This window comes from Eptatretus burgeri, chromosome 6 (assembly GCF_056783735.1).
Source record: "Eptatretus burgeri isolate ZD-2024b chromosome 6, Ebu_testis_v1, whole genome shotgun sequence".
NCBI lineage: Eukaryota > Metazoa > Chordata > Myxini > Myxiniformes > Myxinidae > Eptatretus > Eptatretus burgeri.
This window is the reverse complement of record NC_140966.1, coordinates 49,688,942-49,716,441: the sequence shown is the minus strand read 5'-3', so window position 1 is coordinate 49,716,441 and position 27,500 is coordinate 49,688,942. Positions and strand designations below refer to the sequence as shown.

Here is a 27,500-nt window from a genome sequence, read left to right as displayed (position 1 = left end):
GGGGAGCGGACGTGGTAATAATCACAGGCGTTCAAAACGGCGAGAGAACCCTTTTCCTCTGCCTGCAGTGGAGATGGCGTCGTATTCGGAACGAAGGTGAGGCGATGTTCGTGGCATGGGGTTGTTGATAGTTGTGGAGGTAAAAACGGCGAAGGTGGTGGTGGTTTGGTTGTGGCCGTTTTGGAACGATGTCGGTGGTGGCGATCTGGTTGTGAGGTATGGTTGGTCCAAAATAACGATAGAAAAAGAACAACACTATCTCAAAGGGTCGCAGCCTGGCGAACACGAAGAAATCCCTCTAAACAACGGTGGGGAAACCTATCTAACACCAACTTACCGGGATAACTGATCTAAGGAACCTTTATGGCGTTCTGCGAATTTCCACAGCCGTAACAATATATATATATATATATATATATATATATATATATATATATATATATATATATATATATATATATATATATATATATATTTTTTTTTTTTTTTTTTTTTTTTTTTTAAACGTGCAAAAATATATTTGAGATGGAGATCAAGTCTCTGTGGAGTATGGAGATCTCCGTGAGGCATAGTCGAGATGGGGAGGGTTGGGGGGGGGATTGAGCCACAGTTGTGGTGATGTGCCATATTCTTGACAGAGCATTATTGCTGCCGAAACAATTTATTGGCGTGGGTTCTACTTGGTGTTTTGCCATTGCCTTCCTGGCATTTTGGCCTTGTTCTCTCCTTTTAAATGCTAAGCATCAAACAAGCAGCACATCGTCTTTTTGCAGAGGTAAGGCTCGTGGAAGGGCTAGAACACTGAACCGATCAGGATTAAGCAGAACAAAAGAAACTCAAATTATGGGTGTGGGGACCAATGAGGTTTTGGGTTGGACAAGATGGATACCAAAGCAAACTCTCAAGAAGGAAAAACTGGAAATTTGGAAGGCTGGCTTGGGGTGGGAGGGGTGGGGTGAACAGGCTCAAAGAGATAATTATTTTGGATGGGGGAACCTCAGGGTTGGGAGGGTGACAGGTAGAAAAGTTCATGGCATTGGATGACATTATTATATGTCATGTGCAATTGCTTTTCTAAAACACTTTTGGGCACAATTTCTGGCACTCATCGATGGAAAGTGCTCTAAACTGCCTCTCTATTGACCCAAATCGCCTATTTGATTCGATTTACACCTGAGCTCCTGACTATGTACAAAGCTTTCATCTGCAGCTTGATGGAGTGCTGGTGCTTCCGCCTCAAGTTTCTCGGCTTCACGCTGCAGAAACAAAGGCATTAGGATCATTGGTATCTCCCGCGATGAGGCTGAGTCCTTGGGTCTCTCACTGTCTCACTGCAGGCAGGTCGGTGGTCTTTCTCTCTTCTTCCGTCTCCTCTCCAATTTCACCCCCCCCCCCCGCTCTGTCGGCGATCTGCCTCCTCTATATTTCCGCAGGACACTCAAGGTCCGCCAACAACCCCCTTCTGGTAAAACTACTAAAATCACAAATCATTGCTCACCTTCACCCTTCCATTCCTCTTTTTTTTTTCCCACCTTTGGAAGAAACTCCCACACCCTTCAATCACACTCTTGCCTTCAGGTCTTCGAAACAGCTGTTCACTACCATCTCTTATCTTCTCCCATCCAAAACCATAATCTTTTCTTCCCCTGTTAATCCACCCCAATCCCACCTCCTTCATATTCCCTGCTTTCCTTCCTGAAAGGCCCTGTAGTGTCCATCTTCTATATCCCATGTTCCCCGCCCCATCCCTCTCCTTCCACAGATGATCTAATGTCTGTTCCCCACTGTTTTGTGCTTCCTTGTCCCACCCCTCTTGTCTCCTGCTCCCCTTATTTCCCTTCTGTGTTCGCTCTTATACGAGCCTCGACATTGTGTATGAAGAAAAAAGAATACTATACTGCTGCATTCCACGATAATTAATCGGCCGTGTTGAAAGAAAAAGAAGAACCACTCCTTTCATGTCTTCAGACAAAGAGGGATATTCTGTTATTAGAACGGCAGTTTTGTCTTGGCTCGGGGGCACAATCCTGGATGGGTCACTACTCCGACGCAGGATACTCCAATGGCTCATTCTTCCCTGTAAGGGGCTACTCATTTTACCGACCCCGGAAGGATAATAGGCGGAGTCAACCCATCTGGTGTTATTTTGACGGCACAACAGGGGCTCAAACTCAGGACCCTAAGATCTTTAAGCCAGTTACCTTAACCATGAAGCCACCAGGCTTTGTGTTGAAAGCGAAGCAAGCAATCTGTCAATTGTTGAGTAGAAAGTGTATTTGGCCATCCACCTTGGCTCTGCCCGATGGAGATGTCTATCCATCACCATGCTCGAGTCTGTCAACATAATTTTGGATGTTTTTTTCAGCTCTATGTTGGTTTGAAAATTTGTGTTGAGTCAACTCTAGCTAGTTTTAACAGTCAATAGCACAAGTGAATAATGTTTTTCCGTATTTTCTGGTGTATTAACCGCACCCCTGTTTTTCACCCTCCCCCCCATCCCTCCCCCCCATCCCTCCCCCCATCCCTCCCCCCCCATCCCTCCCCCCCAAAAAACCTTTTCTGGTACGTTAACTGCACGCATGTTTTTCACCCTCCAAATAAATGATTATATTGATCATTTTATTTTCTGATGTAGATCTAAATACGTTTTTACGGAACAAAGTGACAGAGGTATCGACATACTTACTCCCATGTCTGCTTAATTTCGTCTAACAATCTTATTCTCATTTTCAAGAAGTTGAAGAGAGAGGAGAGGATACCAAGTAGTTTTTATTTTTCTTTCTTATTTTTTAAATATTATAACTTAGAGGATTTTTTTGTTGTTGTTACTAGAAAAAGGAAGAAAAGGGGTTCATACCGGTATCATACATATTTCTTGTGGATTTGTAGCCCTGAAAAGGGCCGTTTGGGTTTGATGAAGCTTTTCGGCACAACCCGAGGATATCCTCGTCGAAGACGTAACTCTTTATCCGAATCAGGGTAGAGCAAGTCCCAGTCACTGTCACCGTCATTTGCAGCCTCCTCCTCCCAAATGATGTTGTCCTCTGTGCCGTCCATGTTGTTGGAGATGTAGCATTTCAGAAATGCTCCCTTGATGATGTCCGACGGTATCTCCCACACATTGATGATCCAGGCACAGATCATCAGAAGGTCGACCTTTCTCATCCTCCCGCTCTTGGTGTAGGTCTTCTCCCCACTCATTATCCCGTCGGACCAGGAGCGACGTAACCCGTCCTTGAACGTTTTGTTGATGGAGACACCGAGGGGCTGCAGGAGCGATGTCATCCCACTTGGGATGATGACGAGATCAGTGTTGGTTCGATGGACCAGGGCTTTTGTGTCCGGCTTGTGACACATGAACGCATCCAGGACGAGCATGCTCCATCGGCGGGAGAGACCACCATCCAGCCTACTACTCCAGACCGTGCCCACCCAGTCCTGGACCAGTCCCTCGTCTATCCGCCCCTCCTACGCACAAACAATGACGCCGGCTGGAAACTTGTCTTTGGGCATTGTCATCCTCATCAACACGACATACATGGGAAACTTGCCACCGTCTGCGGTGCAGGTGAGCATGACGGTGAATCGGTCCTTCTTGTGACCAGTAGTGCTGATGGTCACATTGCGCGCCAGCTTATTTGAGGTGGGTGCTCCGTTATTAGACTCTAGCTATTGTGAATAAGTCTTCTTTTGTCTTTAATGGTGTTTTCAGAGCCACAAGGCTCTATATACTGTATGTCATGCACCTCAACTCTGGGTGTTTCCAGATGTTTCTGAGCATGGCTTTATTTAATTAACGGTTAATAAAATACTGTACAAAAAGTGTGGCTTATATACTGGAAAATACGGTAATCAACATATGCTGTACTGTTAAAATAATTTTTTTTTAAAAGAGCCTATTTTGATTGTCACAGTTTAGGGTGGTCTACATAGCCCAGCCCCATATTCAAATTGTTGAATTCAAAATGCCATCCACTGTATGCAATGTTGAATAATGTATCCTCCTTTTGATTTGGTACCTTATTATTGTATGGATTTCCCCTACCCTCAATACATATATATATATATATATATATATATATATATATATATATATATATATATATATATATATATATATATATATATATATATATATATATATATACATACATATATATTGTTACGGTGGTGGAAATTCACAGAACACCATTCAGGTTCCCCGAAAATCAGTTATTTCAATAAGTGTGTGTTCCAGGTTAGAATTCCCCACCGATGTATAACGGGCATTGTTCATGTGCCAGGCTGTGCATCTCTGAGTTAGCCGTTATTCTGTTCTGTCTTTTATTTCAAATTATAGAACAACTCAACAACCTTGTCAATCTCCACAACACAGTGACCCTCCTCTACAAACAAAAACACCACTCTCAGAAAGCCACCCGAAGAAGGAAACAGAAATTATGGTTGGGGCGGGTCCCTCAGAACGGCGTAAACACGGATGACGGTTATTACAACAACAGAGCCAAGCCGATCACTCCTGGGATTTTCCCCCGCGTGCTGGGAAGGGAGGGGCGAACGCCCCAGATCCAATAAAAAGCCGCGTTCGCTGGCCGAAAGGGCAGTTGAGTTGGTGTGGGGAGCTCGGAGTCGGTGGGAGTTGGGAGTGGAGAGACGCCCTGTTGAGAGCTGGGGAGTTCGGAGGTGGAAGTGTTGGAGTGTGGGCAGTTGGTTCGCTAGAAGGTTCGCCGGCGCAGCCAGGGGGCCGGAGTCGAGACCCGTTCACTCCTCCAGCACATCGTCGGCGAAGCCAGGCCGCAGTGGAGGCCGAACGACCAAGGGAGCCAGTCGGAGCTCGGGGGTCTGGGCAAAGACACCGAGGGTCGCCGAACAAGGACCTATCGAGTCACCATGAGGGTGGTCAGGTAGCCCGCCCGGTCTCTCGGAGCCCCTTCGGTCATCCCGGCTCTGAGAAATTATAAAGGCTCACGAGCCCGGTTCTTTCTTTCTTGGGTTTTGCATGAAAGTCTGTGGCGCCTTGTCCTTAAGTAGTGAATTGTGTAAGTGTGTGCTGTAAATGATCTTAGGAATCAGCTGTAGGCTTTTTGCTCGTGTCCTTTCCCCATCCCCCCCATTGACTGCTTACGTGCCGAGTACAAATAAATGTCCCCATTGTTGAATGTCACCTGCTCGTTGTGTCCCTTCCTCACATGGACTGCTATGGAACGTTCGGGATATTAGCTGGCTGATTATCAAGCCGATAAAACGTACATCTGGTCCGACGGAACTTGGCGATATAAAACCGCTCGGCAATCGCATATGGAACGAGCTGCTTAAGCGGCTCGTTTTTGTGCAGGCCCCGTCGAGGTATAAACTCCGGTATCTCTGTCTGCGCGAATAATTAGGTACATCGACAATTCGGCGATAGACCCTGTAGCGTGGACAGAGGGATTGGCTGGTTTATGGTGTGTGAAAAACACCCGTAGCTGGGTTTCGGCGTTGATCCGGAAGCTACGACTAGATTGCGCGTTCGGTGGGCGCGCGCGGCCGCAATTGGGCTAAGGCGGTCGTCCGCACGCCGGACGGGCGTAAATCTACAACAATATATATGTATATATGTTCTTTTTCAGCAACTGCTTGAGCGATTGTCAAACCTTTCACCATAAGATCACCTACTCATGGAAATTTTTTTAATGACAACTATGACTTCATAGGTGATGTCAGATGTCAGCCATATTGGATTAAAGGAAAAACTTCAGACCTCTTCTCTGAAACCGCTGAACGAAGTTTTTTTGTTGTTGTTGTTGTTTAAAACTTGGCACAGGTCAGGAACTCACAATGGGGAATAACATTTGATAACGATGACATCGTAATTGGATTTGTCCAATTCCTTATCCGATGAATATGAAAATTTTTGTGTGTGATCTATGAAGAAATTTTTCATAATTTAATTGACATCATCAGTGACATGGTCTGCCAGCCATATCTCTTCTTTTTTTTTGTAGAATTTTTTTTTTTTTAACCTCAAACAGCTGAACAGATCGATGCGAAATGTTACTTGTCCAATCGATTCCCCAAGTGAAAAAAAAAAGTTTGATAACTGTGACATCATCAGTGACTTGGTTTGGCAGCCATGTTGGATTGAGCCAATCTTTTAAAAATCCTTTCCCTGAAGCTGCTTAAGTGAAACTTCACAAATATGATCGACTACATTTACAGCATGTATTGTGATAATGATGACGTCATCGGTGAAGTGATGGGGTGACGTGCGTCGGAGTGGCGACCCATCCAGGATTGTGCCCAATAGCCCAGGAGACTGTTTTGGCAGCACCGACGCGCTGTACAGAGGATGGTCCCAATGGATGGATGGATGGATGGACATCATAGGTAAAGTGCCTGGGCAGTCATATTGGATTGAAAGAACAAATCCTTTAAAAATAATCTTTTCCATAACTGCTTAACAGATCTGTGCGTGTGCGTCCATAACTCCAAAACCATAAAACTTGGTGGCCTGAAATTTTGCATGCATATAAAAGGAACTCCAAGGGAGTGCATGAGTAAAAATTGGGGAGGTAGGATGGGAGGGTAGGACAAGGGAGGAGGGGGGAGGTAAGAAGAGTTGTTGAAAGAGTGTGGGGGATTGCAGAATAGCTAAGGGAGAGGGCCGGATGAGGAGATAAGAGGGGGCAGAAGACAGTTGAGGACTTAAGGAGGTGGAGTGATGAGATGGAGGTGAGAGGGCAGGGGAAGGAGGCAGCTTTGTGGATGTGAGGGTGGCAACTTTGAGAAGGGTGAATGAGGGGGTGAGTGGTGGGAGAAGGGTTAGTGGGGAGAGTTTTGGGAGAAAGGTGAGGGGGAGTTTTTGAGAAAGGTGAGAGGGAGGCTTGGAGGGAGAAGAGTGTGATGGTTGCTTTGAGAGGGAGGGGTGAGAGGGGTGAGTTGGCACTGAAGTTGGAAAAAAGAATGGTTGATGGAAAGCGAACACTCATAGCAAACTGGGTTTTTTTTTAATTTTTCGGTGAAAGATACGATGAAAGACATTTCTTGATGGATGCAATAAAGGCGAATTAAGAGAATGGAGTGAAGTAACATAACACTGTAACAGTTGGATTTTTTTTTAGGAAAGGTATGAGGGAAAGGTCAAATTGAGAGCAGTCTGTTGAAATAGAAGAAGAGTAGTGCATTGTGATACAGTAACGAGAACCACACATGTGAAAGAGGAAGATGAAGCATTATAAGAGATCGTTTTTATTATTATTATTATTGTTGTTCTTGTTTCAGAGAGTTTTCATCAGATTTGGTAATGGGAGGTTGTAGAAAAAATTGAGGTGAATGGTGAATTTAGATCGGTAAACGCAGGGGGTGTAAACAGATCACGTGGTTATGGGAGAAGCACGTGGCTTTGGGAGGTGTATAGTCAAAAGTGAATTTGTTTGTTTATTTATTTTAAATAAGGATTGCATAACATTCGGAAAAGGGAAGGTTGAAGTAAAATTGTGGAGGTGTATGGTGAATTTTGAACGGTAAACGCAGAGTGAAGCTGCTGGGTTGATGAAACGTATCAGGAAGAGGGTGGAGAGAGACAATGTGGTTACAGGAGGTGTATAGATCGAAAGGATACAAGGAAGGTTATTAATTTTGATGTATTTTTGAAGAATAGGTAAGATTCGGGAATGGAAGGTTGTTGGAAGAAATCGTGAAGGTAATGGCGAGAGTGGGTCAGCTTAAGTGGAATGAAAATGGTGTGTCAGCAGAAGGAGGAAGAAGAAGGATCGGGACTCATGGGTGTGCAAGGAGAAAGGTAGTTTTTTGCTTGTTTGTTTTGGATTTAAGACAATAAATAGTGTTTAGATGGGGCATTGGGAAAGTGGGGAAAATAGGAATTGAAGGTAATAGGGAGAGAATACAAATAAAAATGATCATACACATGGAGGGGAAGGATGGGTAGGCCTCAAGGAACCCAGTAAGAAAAGGTCGACGAAAACTTGCAAAATAGCACGATTTTTGAAACAAAACCGAACTAGGAACACACAGTAACATGTAGGTGGGAAAATAAACAGTTAAAATGGGACAAATAACGTCCGGAAACTTAGCCTTGAGAAGGTCAGCAGAGAGCCCTGGGAGACCCTGCCATCACTCCAAACCCAGAACCGGAAGTCAATCATTCATTATATGTGTGCCAAGTTTGAACAACATCGGTAAATGCATGTCCGAGAGATGGTTGAGGACGTGTTCGACTCCGGGGTTGTTTTGTTTTTTTTTTACAACTAAAATGGCCATTAATCGGCTATCTTGGATCTGATCTTGAAAAAATATGTGCTTATGTTTCCCATTATGTGTCGTCTTTGTGCCAAGTGCGAATAAAATCGGTCCATACATGCCCAATTATATGGTTGCGGACGCACTCACACGTGGACACGAAAATCGAGACCAAATCCATAAGCCCCTGTTTCGGATTAAGTCCAACGGGGGCTAATAAATACGTAAATATATACTTGATGCATGTTAACATTGAAATAAACACATAAATAGTGTAAATAATAATTCAACAAAAACGCACTGCTTTTAACTTTTTAATTCATCACAAAACAGTGAGGTGGGTGAGGGTAAGAATGTTACGTGCTCGCAGTGTACTCTGCCATAAATAGAAAACACAAGACATCTCGGGATGATGGTGGTGATGTGAGCGGGGAAAGCGATTCAGCGATCAGAAAAGCAGCATTAGCTTTACTTGAAAGGCACCTGCAGTATTGCCACAATGGAGAAGTGAAACACGATCCTTAACCACCTTACTTTGAACCACGATCTTCCCTGCTTGGAGAGCAAGGCATCATCTTCCAGAATAATCATATCTCGTCGGTGTTAAAACCCTGCTCCGTCATAAATCCCTTCCCTTTGATTTGTTTCATGAGCTGTGGTTTGAGAACCAGAGAACGGGAGTCGAGTCCGGGTGTCAGAAAATGAAGGTTTGGGAATGTGGAAGAGTACAATGGGGAAGATTCATCCTACAGCGATTCAACCCGTAATGGCTGCCCACAGATGCCACATTTTCACCTCAAGCTAAACGATCTTACAACTATATTTTCACCCAACGTTGTAACCTTTTTCTACCTTTTGGCACAACTAACTTTGTCCATCACTTCACGTTTGGGCTCATTAAAAGCAGTGCACGAGAAACAACACAAGGCTCGTAATGGGAGGTAATCGTTCACGTACGGGATGGAAATGATGACTCGTCTTGGCTCAAAAAACGTGGTCAAAATGAAATCCTGTGACAACGAAATTGGAACACAATGGGTTGCCCACGATTGGTCAAAACCTGCGATATTAGAACCCGTGATATTTGAGTATTTACTGCATTAAGTTTTGTATCAATCTATTAAACGGTTCAAGAAAAGGAGTTGTTTTAATGTTTTTGGTCAATCCAATATGGATGCCAAACCATGTGACCTATGACATTATGGTTCTCAATCCTTTTCCACCATCGGTTGAGGATAATGTATTTGAAGTTTAGCAACATTCGTTGAAGTGGTTTCAGAGAAGAATGTTTTGGGGTTTTTTTTTAACCCTTTTGAACCCTCGCAGCCATTTTACCGGCCGCTATTCAAACCTCCATATACGCGAGTGATTGGACTTTTCTCCTGGGAGTCCATGGTGGGGGAGCCAAAGGGATTGAAATGGTTTCCTTCAATCCAATATGGTTACCAAACCATGTGAACTATGATGTCGTACTGGTAAAATTTTATTCCTCGTGGTTCGTTCCCTTGTAAGTGGCCACGTATAAATTACTGCTTACAATTATAAGTGGCAGTTCTTGGGATCGACTAGCCATGAACAATATAGTTTGATAAAAATGACATGATGGGATGGCATCGTCATTGGAATGGGGAGCGTGGGATGGCGTAGTCTTTGGAATGGTTGGTTTGGGATGGCATTGTCAGTGGACCCAGAGTTGTTCTGTACTCACCATAACTGCTGGCTTGGGATTCTAGGGTCCTGAGTTAGAAACACATTTCCACTGAATTAACACCAGGGGGTTGACTCAGCCTGTCATCCTTCGAGGTCGGCGAAATGAGCACCAGTATACTGGCAATAGGAGAACTGTATCAGTGGCATCGCCGTGCCCCTAACCAATGATGCAACCAGCAGCCAAAAAGGCAGCACACGATGGGAACCATAACTGCTTGCAGTTCTCGTTTATTTTTATTATTCTTATCTCCATCTCCTTTTCTTTTCTTGCACTTCCTGCAACTTTCATGCCTCCTTTCTACTCCTTCGCATGCTTACTCATTGCTACTCCTCATACAATTGCATAATTTGGATATCTATGACTTTACATGCTCTTATTACCCCTTTTTCTCCCGTATTTTTTTCTTTTTTCTTACATGCTTGCCCAGTTGATGATGATGAATCAGAGGGAGAAGAGTTCACTGTACGCGATGGATACATACACTACGGTCAGACAATCAAGTTGGTGTGCTCGGTTACTGGCATGGCTCTCCCTCGACTGGTCAGCACCACCTCAGTTGCCCATTGAGATGCATTCCCTGAATGACACTCCTTTTCCTTGCCCCATGCTTGATTGCACTCTACTTCTTCCAAGCTTGATTCTCACCTCCCTCCACCCCTCCCCCCTCCAACCCCATGCTTGAGAGTTCCTCTCACTCCCCCAAGCTTCGCTCCTATTTTTGCTATTGGCTTGATTTCCCATTTCACATCCCCTTCTTTGTACCTCTTCATTATCCCCCCCCCCAATTTTCCTTGCGCCTCCTGACCATCCCATTACATTTGCTTAGTGCTGGGACTCGGTAGCAAAAACTCAGATCAGTTCCAGCTTGGTAATTTTGGCAGAAAATTACCGGGTCCCGAATCGACTCGGAACTCGGATAAGTATGCAAATATTTTTATTTATTTTTGGAATTTTTTATATATATATTTTTAGACATGATCGAGGTTCATGGAAGAGCTTGAATCGAGCCAATGTAAATTGATAGCATGGGGATGCATGGCCTCAATCTCTATTGTGTTGACAGGTACAGCTGGCCACAGAACTGTTCGCATTACAATACAGCGATGTCCTTTCATCCTGTAACTTTTATATATAAAAGTAGCCAAGTTTCTGCATCACGCATCATTCTAAAGGGTTTCTTTTGTTCTAGAATAATACAAAGGATAGTGTTGGAAAGCTAATAATCAATTTACTTGGAACAAAAATTTGTTTGTTTAATCACAAGCTTGCCTGTTTTGGAAGCCTCTCTCCAGGTTTGAAAAAGCATAAGAGTTGATGGTTTCTTCACACAGTAGTTCGAATGAAACGTTTATTATTCTACCAAAGCAGGAACCCTTTTATAAGGACACAGAGGGAGCAAGCAAAATTGTATATCTTGTAATATTTCATGAAGCAATACAAAAATATATAAAGTACATGGAAGGAGCACACGACGATAACTACATGTTATAAAAGATCCTCCTTCGTGTGTTTCAATTTTACATCCTCATTTACACTCACAGATACATGTGCAATATGTTTGTGAAGTACGACATGCGTCAGCTGTCGCAACGATGAAGTTCATTACAAAAAGAGATTACTGTAGACTCGACAACATGAAAGTGTAAATAAGACTTGATATGTTTTTGTGTTTTTTTTTTTCTAATTTTTATTCTAATGCAGCGTAACTCACATTGACTTATCAAATCGAAATGATATCTAAACTTAGCCACGCCGTGTGGCCAATGCTCACAGCTAACCTAACACAGACCGGTAACAGTTAGTGCCCAAGTATGGTAAGATTTTGCTTTTAAACTTGCAAAGAAAAACAACATTCCCATTCGAAGCACATCCGATTCATATACGACCACGCACACTTGCAAAATACTGCTACGGTTCAAACTCCAGCCAAGTCATACCAAAGACGTTAAAAATGGTAGTGCTGCTTACCTGCTTGAGGTTCATCATTTAAAAGGTGAAGAGCATGGACATTCCCCAAAGGTTGGCATCCATGGGGAGGAGGAAATTTGTCCTTAGGAAATGCCCAGCTGAGTGTGGTGAGAAAGGCAGAGCCAATGTGACATCGCTGATGCCCAGAGTACCCTTGGGAGTGACGGCATTGCCACCGGCTGGGTTTGTCGTGTGTGTGTGTGTGTGTGTGTGTGTGTGTGTGTGTGTGTGTGTGTGTGTGTGTGTGTGTGTGTGTGTGTGTGTGTGTGTGTGTGTGTGTGTGTGTGTGTGTGTGGTGTGTCAGCTCCACGACGAGCCTTAAATCATGTGGGGGGGGGGGAGATATTTTTTTTTAAACTTCATTTTATGTGACAGGAAAAATATCCGAGTTCGTTTCCAAGTTGTCAACCAAACCCGGCCTGACTCAGACTCGACTCGGAAGCACAACTCGCCGAGTTCAAGTTCGGGTATAGCACTACCTTTGCCTGGCACCTCCTGACTGTCTCCTCTCCCTTTGCTTGCTATATCCTCACTATCCCTTTCTCTCTCATCCCCTTTTTCATTATCTCATCTTGCTATCAAAGCCTGTTGCCTGTTTCTTGTCCTGCCTGTCCTTCATGCTCTTTTACTTCATGTTCAGGACTAAAAAAAATCTCAATTGTTACTCATAGATAATCCGAAAGGTGGACAAGCAGACAGCTCTCTTGGATGCAGATGACCCTGTTTCTCAGCTGCACAAATGTGCTTTTTTTCTGAAAGACACAGAGAGGATGTACCTGTGTTTAGCACAGGAACGCATAATCCAGTTCCAGGTATTGGGCAACACTGCTCCTCATTCTTTTATACTAGTAGTTGTATCTGCTTCCACTACACCTCCCCCTTTCCTTTCCTCTCTGACAGGCAACACCATGTCCAAAAGAGCCAAACAAGGAAATGATCAATGATGGTGCTTCCTGGACGATCATCAGTACCGACAAGGCTGAATATACCTTCTACGAGGGAATGGGACCAGTACAGTCCCCGGTTACCCCTGTTCCAGTCGTGGAGAGCCTGCAGGTGGGTCCTGTAGTCATGGATGTTTGCTGGATTGGGATCTCAGCCCAAAATGATACTAAAAGATAGTTTGGTTAATTTAACTTTTGCTTTGCAGTAGTTGAGAGAACCTAATTTAATTTCAGCAACATTGGTTTGCTTTATTTTTTTCTCTCTCTCTTTAACTACACTGGTAGGATCTAACAGGTGGAGCACTGGGTGAAGGTGGAAAATAACTTGCTTTACAAAGGTGAGCCTTGAAACATTTACAGGTTATCACAGGAGAACTGCAGTGGCTTCAGAAAGTATTCACACCCCTCGACTTTTGTTACATTTTGTTGTGTTCTTCTGAATTTAAAGTGGATTGAATTTAATTTTTTTGTCACCAACCTTCACAAAATGCCCCATAATTACAGACTGAAAGCATGTTTTTAGAAAATTTTCCAAATTGATTAAAAATGAAAATCTGAAATGTCTTGCATCAATAAGTATTCAACCCTTTTGCTACGACACAAAATTGAGCTCAGGTGCATCCAATTTCCTCTGATCATCCTTGATGTCTCTGCAACTTGATTGGAGTCCACCTGTGGCCGATTCAATTGATTGGACATGGTTTAAAAAGAAACACACCTTTCTATACAAGGTCCTACAGTTGACAGTGCATGTCAGAGCAGAAACTCCACCATGAAGTCCAAGGAACTGTCCGTAGAACTGAGATATAATTGTGAGGAGGCATCGATATGGGGAAGGGTATAAAACAATTTCTAGAGTTTTGAAAGTTCCCAAGTGCACAGTGAGCTCCATCATTCGGAAATGGAAAGAATATGGAACTACTCAGACTTACTGGAGCTGGCCATCCAACCAACCTGAGCAACTGGGCAAGAAGGACCTTGGTCAGGGAGGTGACCAAGAACCCAACGACCACTCTGACAGAACTACAGAATTCTTTGGATGAGATTGGAGAACCTGCCGGAAGGACAACAATCTCTGTAGCACTTCACAAATCCATGCTTTATGGGATAGGGGTCAGACGGAATCCATTCATGAGAAAAAGGAACATGACAGCATGCTTAGAGTTTGCAAAAAGGCATGTGAAAGACTCTGAGAGAATGTGGGAAAAAGATTCTGTGGTCTGATGAGATGAAAATTGAACTTTTTGGCCTGAATGCAAACGCTACATCAAGCGGAAACCGAACACAGCACATCACCCATCTAACACCATCCCTACAATGAAGCAGGGTGGTGGCAGCATCATGCGATGGGAATTCTTTTCATCAGCAGGGAGTGGGAGACTTGCAAGGATCGAGGAAACGATGAAGGGGCCAAATACCAGGAAATCCTTGAGGAGAACCTGCTTCAGAGTCCAAAAGACCTGAGACTACAGTGAAAATTAATGTTCCAACAGACAATGACCCCAAGCATGCAGCCAAAGCAACACTGCAATGGTTTCAGAACAAGAACGTGAAAGCCCTTGAGTGGCCTAGCCAAAGTCCAGACTTCAATCCCATGAAGAATCTGTGGAAAGACTTGAAGCCTGTTGTTCACCAACGCACAACTGTCCAACTTGACAGAGCTTAAGCAAATCTGCAAGGAAGAATGGGAGAAAATCCCCAAATCCAGATGTGCAACGCTAATGCACATACCCAAAAAGACTCAGGGTATTGACTCATCTTTGACAAAGTATTGACTCGGGGGGGGGGGGGGGGGTGTATTTTGTGTAAATACATTGGGTTGTCATTATGGGGGTATTTTGTGAAAATCAATGACAAAAAAATTTAAAGTTAATCCATTTTAAATTCAGGCTGTAATGCAACAAAATGTTTCTGAAAACACTTTTTAAGGATTTGCTTCAGAAAAAGTTCTGCAAAATAGAATTTATTGTGGAGTAACTGGACTCCCATGGTGTGACACGAAGCCATTTAAATTTAGAATTCTAAATTGATGGGAAATCGCATGCCACGTCCCAAGCACTGTACAGTCTGACCCCAACAGTCTGACCAATACAAAGGAAAGGTTCGAGAAGATTGTTGGATAGGTAAGGCCTTCCCTTAGCTAAAGGTGCCATAGAATATTTCTGGTTAAACATGCAGGCTGCCATTTCTTCGTACGTGATGAGCCCAAGGTGAGTCGCTTTGGCTTGGTCACAGGAAGCGCAACTCAGAGGTTTGGGATCCAGTCAATGTCGCTCTGTTCAGGGACTAGAATGCAGCTGTCCCATGGGTATGTCCCACAGCCATCCTCCATACGTGTCAAGACCCTCAGGCTCAACCAACTCTGCACCAAGATCTGAACTGTCGTGTCCCAGGCTGAATCATTCGTTTGACTACTTCGGGCCTTGTAATGAAATTGACCCCACGTGACGTCACTCCTCTCCCTCATTGGCTGGCAAGTTATGAAAAGGCTCAAGTATGAATCCCATTGGTTGCTTGTTCCAACCTGGACACGCGCACATCTTGGCCTCCCTCTCCACGACCATTGATTGGTTCTGGTAAGTTCCATCACCACTCAACGTTCATTGGGCATAGTACGAATTGAGCAACCAATGGGTGACCGACCAATGTTTAAACTGTCGAGAGGAAATGCCCTGCTTGTAACTCAAGGCAACAACTTGGCCAGTCATTTAGTTGATTGTGAAAGAGGATTTTGGACAAAGGTAGATGAAGGAGGTGGTTGGGGGCAGGGGTGGGGGGAGGGTAATTACAAGTGGGAGAAAATGCTTTGGTTTTTTTTTTTTTACACTATCGACCCTTACAATTCCTTATTTTACAGACATACAAAACCATCCATCTAAACGCATGTATTTTAGGAAATACCTAATCAAACTGAAGACCAAGAAAGAACTCAAAGAGCAAAGGTTGAGTCATCAGGAGGAATTCCTCTCCTTGTCCCCTGGGCCATTTTCAGTCCAATATATTGTTGTGGGCCGGGGGTCGGGTGAGAAGACCACTGGTGGGGGGAAGCTATCTCTGCTCCCACCAGACTCCCCGGAATTGTAGGCCATCGCACACGGATAATTCCGTGACGCGGCGGGTCGCCTAACTGACCGTGGACGCCAATAACTCAACCATGTGACTCAGAGTCCTCCGTCTAGTTAATCTGGTTACCTAAAAATAACCACGTGATTTAATTACCGGGGAACACGTGCTCGGTACGCCTTGTCCGAACTGGATCACTCGACCGAATCGATCACTTTACCGGATCGGATGCAACCGAGCGACACTGCCAAGGACATACCGGCAAAATGGAACGGATTGTTGGGAATAAAGTCCTGGCTAAGCTAGGATTCGGACCATGCTCGACCAATGAAGGAAAAGACAAAAACGAGCTGGGAACATTCCTAATAATTATTTATTTACAATGGGCGAGGAAAGATATGTGGTACAATCAAGATTTATTGGGGTGTGTTATGCAGAGATAGGGAAGAGAGGTGTGGTGCAGCAATAAACAAGAAACTTATAAAAGTGGACGCAGAGCAGACCTAAACCGAAAATAATAACAATCTTCTGCAGGTTTACTTGTATAGACAGGCGCCAGGACACACGCACGCGCACACACACACACACACACACACACACACACACACACACACACACACACACACACACACACACACACCGATACCCTGATGAAGAGGGATTGAAGCAGGAGAGGAGTTGAAGCTACGGTCTCTTGGTACCTTTGTATAACATACGCGAGACCCGAACGTGCCACCAATACGTTTGGGGGGAGTGCTCCGTGGCGCGGTACCCACCCCCCCCCCCGACAGCTGATGCGTTGTCTCTCGCTTCGGGCAGCTCACGTCGAGACCATGGGCGTGAAGGAGGGGTTTGAGTTGGGAGGGTGGAGTCAGTCGTGTGGGCGGAGAAGAGGAGGAGGAGCCCAGTGATGATGACAGGGTGGAGTCGAGCTCCAGCTTGAGTGGAAGCTGTGGCAGGGCAGCAGAGCGAGAGAAGGAGGATCCGCTTGGACCTTTATGGGCCCCGCGGTGTGGGGGGCCACCCCGAAACTCGGTGTGGTCACCCGAATCGGGCGCTCTGATTGGCCCCGACCCTCTCCCGGCCGCGATGGCCGGAAACTGCAACATTCCATTTCCGGCAAAGTGACCCCGAGCTGTGGGACCGTATCGCTTCAACCTCACGACATGATACGAATCGCCCACACCTAACTCCGCGCCATGAATCGCCTTGCAAGAACCCCCGGCCGTGCCCTGATGACCGGCCGAGGGCAGCGTCGGTTCCGCACGCCTGCTCAGGCGCCCCTGGCCAGCGCTAGCCAGCATGCCCGACAACGTGGCCCGAGCTGTACAACATGCCGCCGCCCGATCGCAGCTTCGCTAGCTGTAGAGGCGAGAAGGTAAGATGTTATGGCAAACCCATGCACAGACAGTAATATGTGTCCATTCGTGCCCAGCTCTGTACGATAACAAAGTGTCGCGAGTGGCTCACGGGTCTGCCTTTGAGAGCACGTTCCGTACAACATCTTCCATTCCGATCCGCCATTGCGCACATGGCCAGCGCTCGCCCGATTCTATCGTGTCCGTGGGACGAAACCTGATCGATATAATTATAATTAGTCCAGAAATGGGTCGAAAGGAACGCACCGCTTGCGCCTTGCATACTCGCATCCCACGGAACGTGGCATGGGGTTTCCTTTCTATTATCCACCTCGGTACGCGTTCCGTGCAGCGTGGGCGTCATGCTGGGTGTGTTTCCTATGTTGTGGAAAACACCATCGGGTGGAAATTACCGCTGCGAGTGCACTTGGCAGGCTGTGTTTTGTACGGAGGGTTGTGGATGTAGTGCCTGCTTGGCCTTTGCTGAGGACCTATCTCACAGCGCAGGGTGCACATGGCTCAGATTTAACTCAGGAATAATCAGAAAAGAAGAGTAGAAATGAAATGAAGAAGAAATGATGTAAGCAAACCTAGCTATGAGATCATCGTAACACACGCCCCTGTTGTCCCAGGAAGGGACTATCTACACATATATTAATGGAACAACTGTCTTGGGACCACTATCTGTTGGATGCATGCGGTTCCGAGAACCGCAACAATATAGACATGTGGGGAGAGGTTAAGCGTGGGAAAAGGTTAAGCGTGGGCTGCGGTATTTTTTGTTGTTGTTGTGTTTTTGTTTTTCTGCATCATAGCAATAACCCTAAAAATATTGACAAGCCATAATGTTTACTAAAAATAAAACCATATATATTTGTGAAGTATGTTTGTTCGACAACTGACAAGACAAATTCATTAGTTTTGCTTATTTGAATCACAAAATGAGGATGTCGATAATGGTACTGTTTTACACCAAGAAAAAAGAAAAAAAGATGCCTTTATTATGGGGCTCGTGGCAACACATTCTTTGATGATGGACTCAAGACGAGTCAAATTATGACATCCATTGATGTCACAATGGAATGAATACCTCTAAAGGTCAACATTGTGTGTAATCGCTGAGAGCGAACTAGTAATATTTGTTTCCTCTGGGAACCCAGCAGGTATGCAAAGTTTGGTGGAGATTCGCCCAGCCATGTTTTTTATTATCCCCTGCCGCGTGGGGATATTGTTGTCACCCGGGTCGTCCGTCCGTCCGTCCGGCTGGCTGCGCGTCAACATTTATAGCTGTGAGTGCGATAACTCATAAACTGTTCACCATATCGATTTGAAATTTGGGTCACACATGTACCACCTGAAAAGGAAGAACCCTATTGATTTTGGGCGTGGCCGGATCCAAGATGGCCGACTGGGGTGGCCATCTTGAAAAAAATTTTTTGTAATAAATGGAAAAACGCTTATCTGATTTCAATTATTTTTCAATAGTGGGGGATTCCCCATCTCTGACGGTATATTTATTATTATTATTATTTTTTTGAAATTTTTATCTCATGTAAAACAAAAAACGGGGGTGCACACAGTGCGATGAAGCAATTGCTTCTGTCTGTCTGGCAGTCAAACAAAATTGAAAATCATTCCAAACAGAAAACTTACTGTTTGTGGGGACGTCGTAAAAGACATAAATAACTAAGTTAACATGTTAAATAAGGTGATTTAAGAGAGGGTGCATCAATGGTTGTAAACTTCCAATTCAATTTTTTTTTCTACAGCCTTTAAAATCTTTATTTTATTTTGTTTGAGAAGGAACAGAGTCCTCCCAGGGCTTGAAGCATCCACCTCGATTTTGGTAAGGCATTACGATTCATGGACCAAGGTATGAAGTTTTGTTCTGAGGGCTCTTTTCAGGGTCGTCATTGTGCCCCGGACAGCTTTCAACTGTAGATTGTTTGTTGTAATAGCCCCAGGGATGTTTCTTAAGATCTCTGAGGATCTTCTTTATCATTCCCATTGCTTTAATTATCACTAGTACAATTTTGGATCTCTTCAGCATCCTGGATCTTTTCACTTCATTTTTGAAATCTTGGTATCTGGTCATTTTCTTGATTTCTGCGTTCTTTCGGCCAAAATTTCTGGGTACGGAAACCTCAATTAGCAATGCCCTCTAATTTTTTTTTCTTTGTACCAAAATACTACATCTGGTTGCAGTACTTTGTTTTTCTATGTTCACTCTCAATTGGGTCAAGTCGTTCGTGAGCATTACTTCCTTGTTTTCAAAGATTTTGTGTGGTTCATGCTTCCATGTGTTTTTTGAAACCGGGATATTGAAATTTTTGCAGACTTGCCAGTGAATTACTCCACATACTTTGTTGGGCCTTTGTGTGTACACCTGTTCTGACATTAGTTTTTTACATCCCGAGAGGAGGTGACTCGTGATTTATGTTTTTTTCCTTGCAGAACCTACACCTGTCCGATTGAATCAGTCCCGCCATTTTATTAAAGCCATTGCGATACTGTCCTTGGTCTTGGGCATTTATTATGATTCGTTCTCCATCCCAGCTGGGCTGACCTCTTCATAGCTGTTCCATTGAGCCTTTTTTCTCTGTCCAATGTCACAACTTTTATATATATATATATATATATATATCCCTCCTCATTTATCATTCTTCCAGTTGTTGATCTTTCTCTTTGTATTTTTCTTTTGTCTTTTTTTCAATTGTTGGAGCTGTATTTGTTGCTGCTTGTTTTTGTTTCATGTGTGACATCTATTCACACCTATCTTTGGAAATGTTTTGCAAGGTGGTTTAGAGATATTTTTCTGGCTTGCTGTCTTCGTGTTTGCATACAAATTTGATTCTGTCGCCTGTTGAAGTTTTCAAGTATTCAGCCAATTCTACAGTTGTCATTCTGTGCACTTGGTTGAGTTCCATCATGCCACAACCTCCTCATCTCAGCAGGTACATTCTCAGGATGCACTGATTTTTGTAGAACATTTTATGGTGAGTGAGGAGTTTCTTAATCTTTATCTTGTTTGTTGATTTCCGATTGTGGCCAGTTTATTATTTTGCAGCTGCACTGGGAATACTGGTATTGTGAGTTGATTTATGGCTTTGATTTTGTTTCTTGGAGAGAGGTGTGTTTTCAGGATCAGCTTCGGTCTATGCAGGTATTTTTGGTAATTGTTTTGCACATTTGTTGGTGACATATTTGGTGGCCCTCTTCTACTCCGATGTACGATATGAGCCCCCCCCCAAAAAAAACCAGAACCCATACTATTTAATATAAAATCCTCATTTTCACTCAAATGGCACAAGTTTTGGCACATATTACCGTAAATAGGCCAAGACTGGCTATGCTTAAATGACATGCTCCAAATGTTTTCGACGGCGCTGCAAGCGCACTTGGATTCAACGGGAAAAAATGGTTACTCTGACATATTCTGCTGTAGGAATTAAGTAAATTTTATCGATCATTGTTGCCTTGAGTTATTCAATGGATGGTGGTCTTTTTCCAGACGTTGTCCTTCAGATAGCCCCAAATATAGCAATCTGTTAAGTGTGGGAGCCCATTCAACAGCAAGTCTTCAACTGATGACTGTCACCAAAGTGCGTGTAGAGCCAGTTCAGTGAATCATTTGAAGTGTGGGGAGTGGCACCATTCTGTTTAAACCATTGCTCCTCTCTCGTAGCCCCCCCCGCAACTGCCGAGAGCCCTCCCAAACTTCCCCAGAACTTGGATGTAACATTTTGTGTTGACAATCAATGCCTAGCCTATATCGTCCTCGAACCAGAAAGAGCCGAATATTTCATGTTTAATGATTACGACCCAGATTGCATTTTTCTGAGTGAAGAGGTCACTCGAACATGGGATCAGGGGGGAGTGGGGAGGGCTGTATCGATTCCCGGTGTATGCAGTCCTTGGAGTTGACATTCCCAGAAAGAAGAATATGAGCCTCCAGCACTTTTACCGATGAGACTTGCGACAGTGCCTTTTTCTCTGAACCTTTTGACCAAGGGAAATATCCGTGATTTTCAAGGTGCCGTGCAAGTTCCAAACTCGCATTTTAACGCGATTTTAAGGCCCGGTCACACCTTGACGTTTTAGCCAGCGATGGCAACGTATTAAATGTATGTAAAACGCTGGCTTACGTTGAACTTTTGATGTTTTTTTTTAAAGATTCGGACGTATTCATAGCGACTTGGTCTTATGTATAACGCATTGGTAACGGACACAGAACGTTTCGTTGTGTTATAGATAACTTATACCAACGAATGCTGAACCTGTTGTCGGCCTACACAACCGATGCCCAACGATAGTCTAACTTAGGCATAGCGCGTTGCATGCATCGCCGACGATGTCGTGACGTAGCCTATTAAAAGGCTGACGCACAACAATTCGAATCATAACTGCCGCAGAAATGGAAGTGTCAACATCGCGGTCACACCTTGGCGATCTTGCCAGCGTATGCCGACCTAAGAAAAATGTGTCTAAAACGTTGGGGCACTTCAAATACTGTATGAGTAAGTTTGGTATACGTGAGTACAACGCTAAAGTACGCTATCATACGTCGTAAGTAGAGTACGTCAAGAAATTTTAAACATGTTCAAAATTTTACGACGTACTCGGCGTATGACACACGTTCCGCATGCGATGGGGATAAGTTTTACACACGATATGTGGACGCTTACACACGTCCACAAAGGCTACTTATAAGCTACTCATAAGTCGAAACATGTCGCGGTAATGTCTTTTTTATGCAAAACTTATTTCTAACTTATGTTTGACGTGCTTTGAACCAATTCTTTACGTAGTCCCAACACACATCGACGTATGTAGACGTATTCCAATGACGTCTTCCGGTCGACATAAAAAATAAATTTACGTGTTTCTAGCTTACAACTGCCATATAAAGACGTGTTCCCAGCGGTTTTGGGAATTGGTATATAAAAATGCTGCTCATAAAAGGGGAACCCAACAGTGTTTTCGAGTCATTTTTGAGTCGATGTCCATGTCAGCAGTATCAGTATCAGTATTAGTATTAGTATTAGTAGTAGTTTGTTCATGTTGGCAGTAGTAGGTGAGTGTGAGGGGGAGGGTGTGGGTTATGATGGATCGTCCTTGTGTTTAACGATTTAACGATTTAAATGATAAACTCAACGATTTAAATGGCTGCATCTCCACTATTGAAAGTAGACGCTTGCGCTCAACAATTGGATTTTTTTTACACTCAACGACTTTTAAACGGTACCACTCAACTATTTTCATTGTTTACAATGAACGATTTAAATTGCTTGTCACTCGCCTTTGTTTTTTGACGCTGGCGCTCGGAAATTTTAATCGTTTCTATTGAACGTGCTAAATCGCTCAAACCCCACTATTGAAAGTAGACGCTTGCGCTCAACAATTGGATTTTTTTTACACTCAACGACTTTTAAACGGTACCAGTCAGCTATTTTCATTGTTTACAATGAACGATTTAAATTGCTTGTCACTCGCCTTTGTTTTTTGACGCTGGCGCTCGGAAATTTTAATCGTTTCTATTGAACGTGCTAAATCGCTCAAACCCCACTATTGAAAGTAGACGCTTGCGCTCAACAATTGGATTTTTTTTATACTCAACGACTTTTAAACGGTACCAGTCAGCTATTTTCATTGTTTACAATGAACGATTTAAATTGCTGTCACTCGCCTTTGTTTTTTGACGCTGGCGCTCGGAAATTTTAATCGTTTCTATTGAACGTGCTAAATCGCTCAAACCCCACTATTGAAAGTAGACGCTTGCGCTCAACAAATGGATTTTTTTACACTCAACGACTTTTAAACGGTACTACTCAGCTATTTTCATTGTTTACAATGAACGATTTAAATTGCTGTCACTCGCCTTTGTTTTTTGACACTGGGGTTTTGAAATTTGAAGCGTTTCTTCTGAACGTGTTAAAACGCTCAAACTCGACTATTTTAAATAGACGCTGCCGATGGACAATTGGAATCATAGCCAAGCTAGACATCGAAGTGTGAACATCCTCGTCATGCCGAAGAAAAGTTTGAAGAATGCTGCAAATAAGTGTCCTGGCCGTGGCCGTGGACGCTGACGCAAGGACGATCCATTATACCGACGTCTTTCAGCCTATGAGTAACTTAAAAGTAACGTCTGTCGATGTGTGGCAACGATCGCGTAATGTGCCAACAACACGTTAATCATAGGTTAGAAATAAGTTTCGGGTACGCTAAACATTACCTCGGCGTGTCTCAACTTATGATTAACTTACAAGTAGCATGTGTTGACGTCTGTCAACGATTGCAGACCGTGCATACAACTTGTGGCCAGCGTAGCGGAACGTGTGAGTCATATGCCGGCATACGTCATGAAATTTCAAACATGAAAAAATTTGAGGACAACCAAAAAGTACAACGTTTAAAGCCAACGTACAACGACGTATGGCAGTGTTTTTCAGCATGCTCTCAATGTTATCAAAACTTACCCATAACGTATTCAACGTGTGCCAGCGTTTTAGAAAAAAAATTCAAAAATCAGCATACGTTGGCTAAAACGTCAAGGTGTGACCGGGCCTTTAGTTTTCTTTCTGGAGTCCATTTTTAGAAAAATCTCCACAGAATGTCTTTCGCTGAATTGTCTGTGGCATCTTTAAAAAGGGAAGAATCGTCACCAACATTTGTCGTTCTATCTTGTGGTCCGCTCTTCTCAATCACCTGGAAAAACAAGAGCTTGTCATTAGGAAGAGTGCTTCATTTTCTAGTTCCTGTATTGCTGTATCAAGGTGGATGTTTTTTTTTTGTTGTTGTTTTATGTTCGTTTTTGTTGGTTTAGTTTATATGAATGTTGACTTGGCACACTTATCGAGGCCAAATTAAATTTGAATGTCATCATCGTACCGCCTCGCTAATTTCAATCCTGCCAATTTTCATCGTTTGAGGCGAAGAGTTTTCTATCTTCCATGTATAATAGATGTCACCGTTCCTGTTTCTTTTGATGTTCTTTTGGATGTGAGGATGTATTTGTGCCCTTGCTCATTAATGAGGTTGCTCAGTGGGTCCAGAGCCAGGCAAAACAGGAAAAGGGGTGGGGGGTGGGGGGTGGGTGGGAGAGGGAGGCTATCTTCCTTTTTTGTAAGATCCTGCATTGTATCTTCACTCATGGTGTTTTGATCTTTCCGTCTGAATGCTGTAATATCATTGTGATATTCCAAAGCTCCATTGCTTTCTCAATCGGTTTGATTATTCTGGGATTGATTTTGTGTAATTGCATGCATTTATGTATGAATTTGGAACACTATCAAAAAAATTTTTGTGGTCTATCCAGGCTGTGAACAATTTGGTGGTTCTTCCTTTTAGTTTCTGTGTATGGCCTTGTCTATTTTTCCATAGCATCCTCTTACATCCCTTCTGTTCTGCCTCTTGGCTTTCTCCTTGTTAGATGGTGGTACATTATTTCTGTGATTATTCTCAATGGACGTTTTACTTTGTTGGGAAACATGTTGTTGGTTGATATTTGTGAGGTAGTTGGGTTTGTGCACGTGTCCACGTGTTAGCTGCACGGGAGATGAGGTTTTGCAATTGTTTGTGTCTCTGTCTGTCGCATAACATTTTTACCATTTGAGCTTTTGTCATCGAATTTTCAACAAAGCCTTATTATGAGAATATGGTTAAGACAAATTAAAAATTTGGTCAAAAGGTTAAAGGTACCATTCAGCAAACGGAAGAACAAGTCCAAATACAAAGCGGACAGGCTTTGCCTTTTCATCTGCTTTCTCGTACTGCATATGATTTATAATTGGCTCACCAACCTACAGCAACACCATGACGATGTGCTGGCTGGCATCTCACAGTTTCTACCAAGCCTTAAAGGCAATGGTTCAAAAAGCCACAAGCAGAGAATATCGAATTGCTGTACTCTGTAGACATGTTTCACCATTATTGGAGCTCATCAGTACAACATAATCAAATTGTCTGTCTGCTTGGGCTGGGCTTCCTTTGAGGAATATATGAATGGTAAGACCTAACTGTGTATTACAAGTACAATACAAATTGTGTCCCATCACAGACATTGCTGCACCATTTGTGACCAACAAGCATCGTCTGCCTCACGAGCATATTGTTTATGGCCTTGATAAAAGTACCGTTAAGAGGACACAGATTTGCTTAAGACTTGGTGGACACTGTGAGATGCCCCCTCACGGTCGTAGTATAGCACAACATGATGGTCAAGTCGTTGTGTTCCTGTAGGTTGGAGATATGATTATAATCTTCTTTATTCCCAACTGTAAAGCTGTCCTTACGGTGCGATAGTAAGGCAATTGACTACAATCATGTGGCAGATGATGCTTGTTGGTCACAAATGTTGCGGCAATGGCTGTGATGGGATACAATTTGGCTTGTGCTGACCATTCACAGTTGATATATGGAATCCATATCAGTGGGGCATACTTACAGAAGCTGGGGTGCATCCTACTTTCACACGTAATAAATAAAAGCTTTATGTATTTGATGAAGTGCATTATGTTTGCATTCTGCAAATAATGTATATCAAGAATGACCGATTGGAATGAGCTCTTTATTTTACAGTTTACAGCTGAAGGAATTTTTCTGTAAATATGTCAAATGGTATAATAAAACTTTTCCTTACATTCTTGTGGGTTGCTCAGCAACTTTAAGGGACAGACTTTATGATTGTAAGTTGAAGACAAATGTTAAGAGGTGGGTGGATCTGGAACTTGGAAGCTGAATGGGAAAACAAACAGCAACTGTCGTATTATTGTAGCGACTCACACATTGGTGAAGTTGGCATCCTTCCATTTTGATACATTGATTTAATTTAAATTCGTTATAATTTATGGAATATGCTTCAAGAGAGAAAACGATTCTGTTTGATCAGGGTTCAATTCCAAACCCATGATAAAGGCAAGATGGAATGTCATTTTGCATGGTTTTAATCAATGATGAAGGCATGCCAAACTGGATAGACAAAACACTCCTGCTTAACATAAATTCTGTTTCCAAAATACTGAAATTCTGTCTCTCCGAGCCTCTTCCCTTGACTGGTACAAGGGGGCAGGTCGAAGAAAGACTCGTCCTGTTGAATGTCTCTGCTCCCTTTCCTCAATGACATCTCTGGGTGGTCTATTTCCTCACCATTGTGAGGAAAATAAAAACCCAGCTTCCTGAGGAAAGGGTTATACAGGGTAGTTTGCTATTGCCTTCCGAGCAGTAGTTAGGACAGGAATTTGCAATTTAGCCATTATGCTGGCAATAGCTCGCCTACTCGTCCCAAAGGACAGTATGGGTGGGCTCTTTAACGTCTGCCAACCAATGACGGCAGGTGGGACACAAGTTTAACATCCATCCGAGCAACGGCACGCACATTGATGAATCAACCTGCCAATGTAACACCGCGATGACAGTTTATAGCTGGGTTGGGACTCAACCTCAGGCGAGACAGCTTTGATGTGTGTGCAGACCTTCAGGTCATCCTGCACACACACACTTATATATATATATATATACACACACACACACACACACACACACACACACACACACACACACACACACACACACACACACACACACACACACACACACACACACACACACAGTGGAACCGGGGTTCGAAGCTTGCCACGAGAGGAAGTACTTGGGTCCCTCCCGAACACCCGGTCATAATGCTGCCGAGCACGGATAACTCCACACACTGGCAGGTTGCTAAACAACCAGGAATACCGATTGGCACGGCCAATCCGAGCAGGATTACACAATTTTGCGTGATACGTTACCTGTAGATGACCGGCTAATTAGGGTCACATGCCCTCAGCACACACTCGGATTACTGCCGAGCGTTACAGTGAGTGTGTGCTGGCTGACAAAGCAAATTATTGGGGAAGAATGTCCCGTCTAACCTTACTTGTGCACTGTCTCCAACCGAAACAGATTGGAAATAACAACAAACAATTATTTATTACAAACACACAAGTAAGCAATCATTTAAAGGCAAATATTTATTAGCAAGAAAGCAAAAAGGCACATAAGAGCAGATTTAAGCATAACATATATATATATATATATATATATATATATATATGTATATATGTATATATATGTATATATATATTGTTGCGGATTCGCGCCCGCCGGCGTGCGAACGGCCACGTAACTCGAATCGCGGCACGTCGCCCACCGGACTAACGCCGGGAACTAGTCACGGTTGGA

At 43.5% G+C, this 27,500-nt stretch overlaps 1 protein-coding gene across 1 annotated transcript in view; it reads left to right on the top strand.

The window, feature by feature from the left end:
* LOC147024741 (recombining binding protein suppressor of hairless) overlaps positions 1-27,500 on the top strand; it is a 102,002-nt gene that overhangs the window by 40,482 nt on the left and 34,020 nt on the right. Inside the window, exons 7-9 of the mRNA XM_085884959.1 lie at positions 10,374-10,486; positions 12,586-12,726; positions 12,815-12,970. Coding sequence (XP_085741085.1) covers positions 10,374-10,486; positions 12,586-12,726; positions 12,815-12,970 — 410 coding nt within the window. The remainder of the gene's footprint in view (positions 1-10,373; positions 10,487-12,585; positions 12,727-12,814; positions 12,971-27,500) is intronic.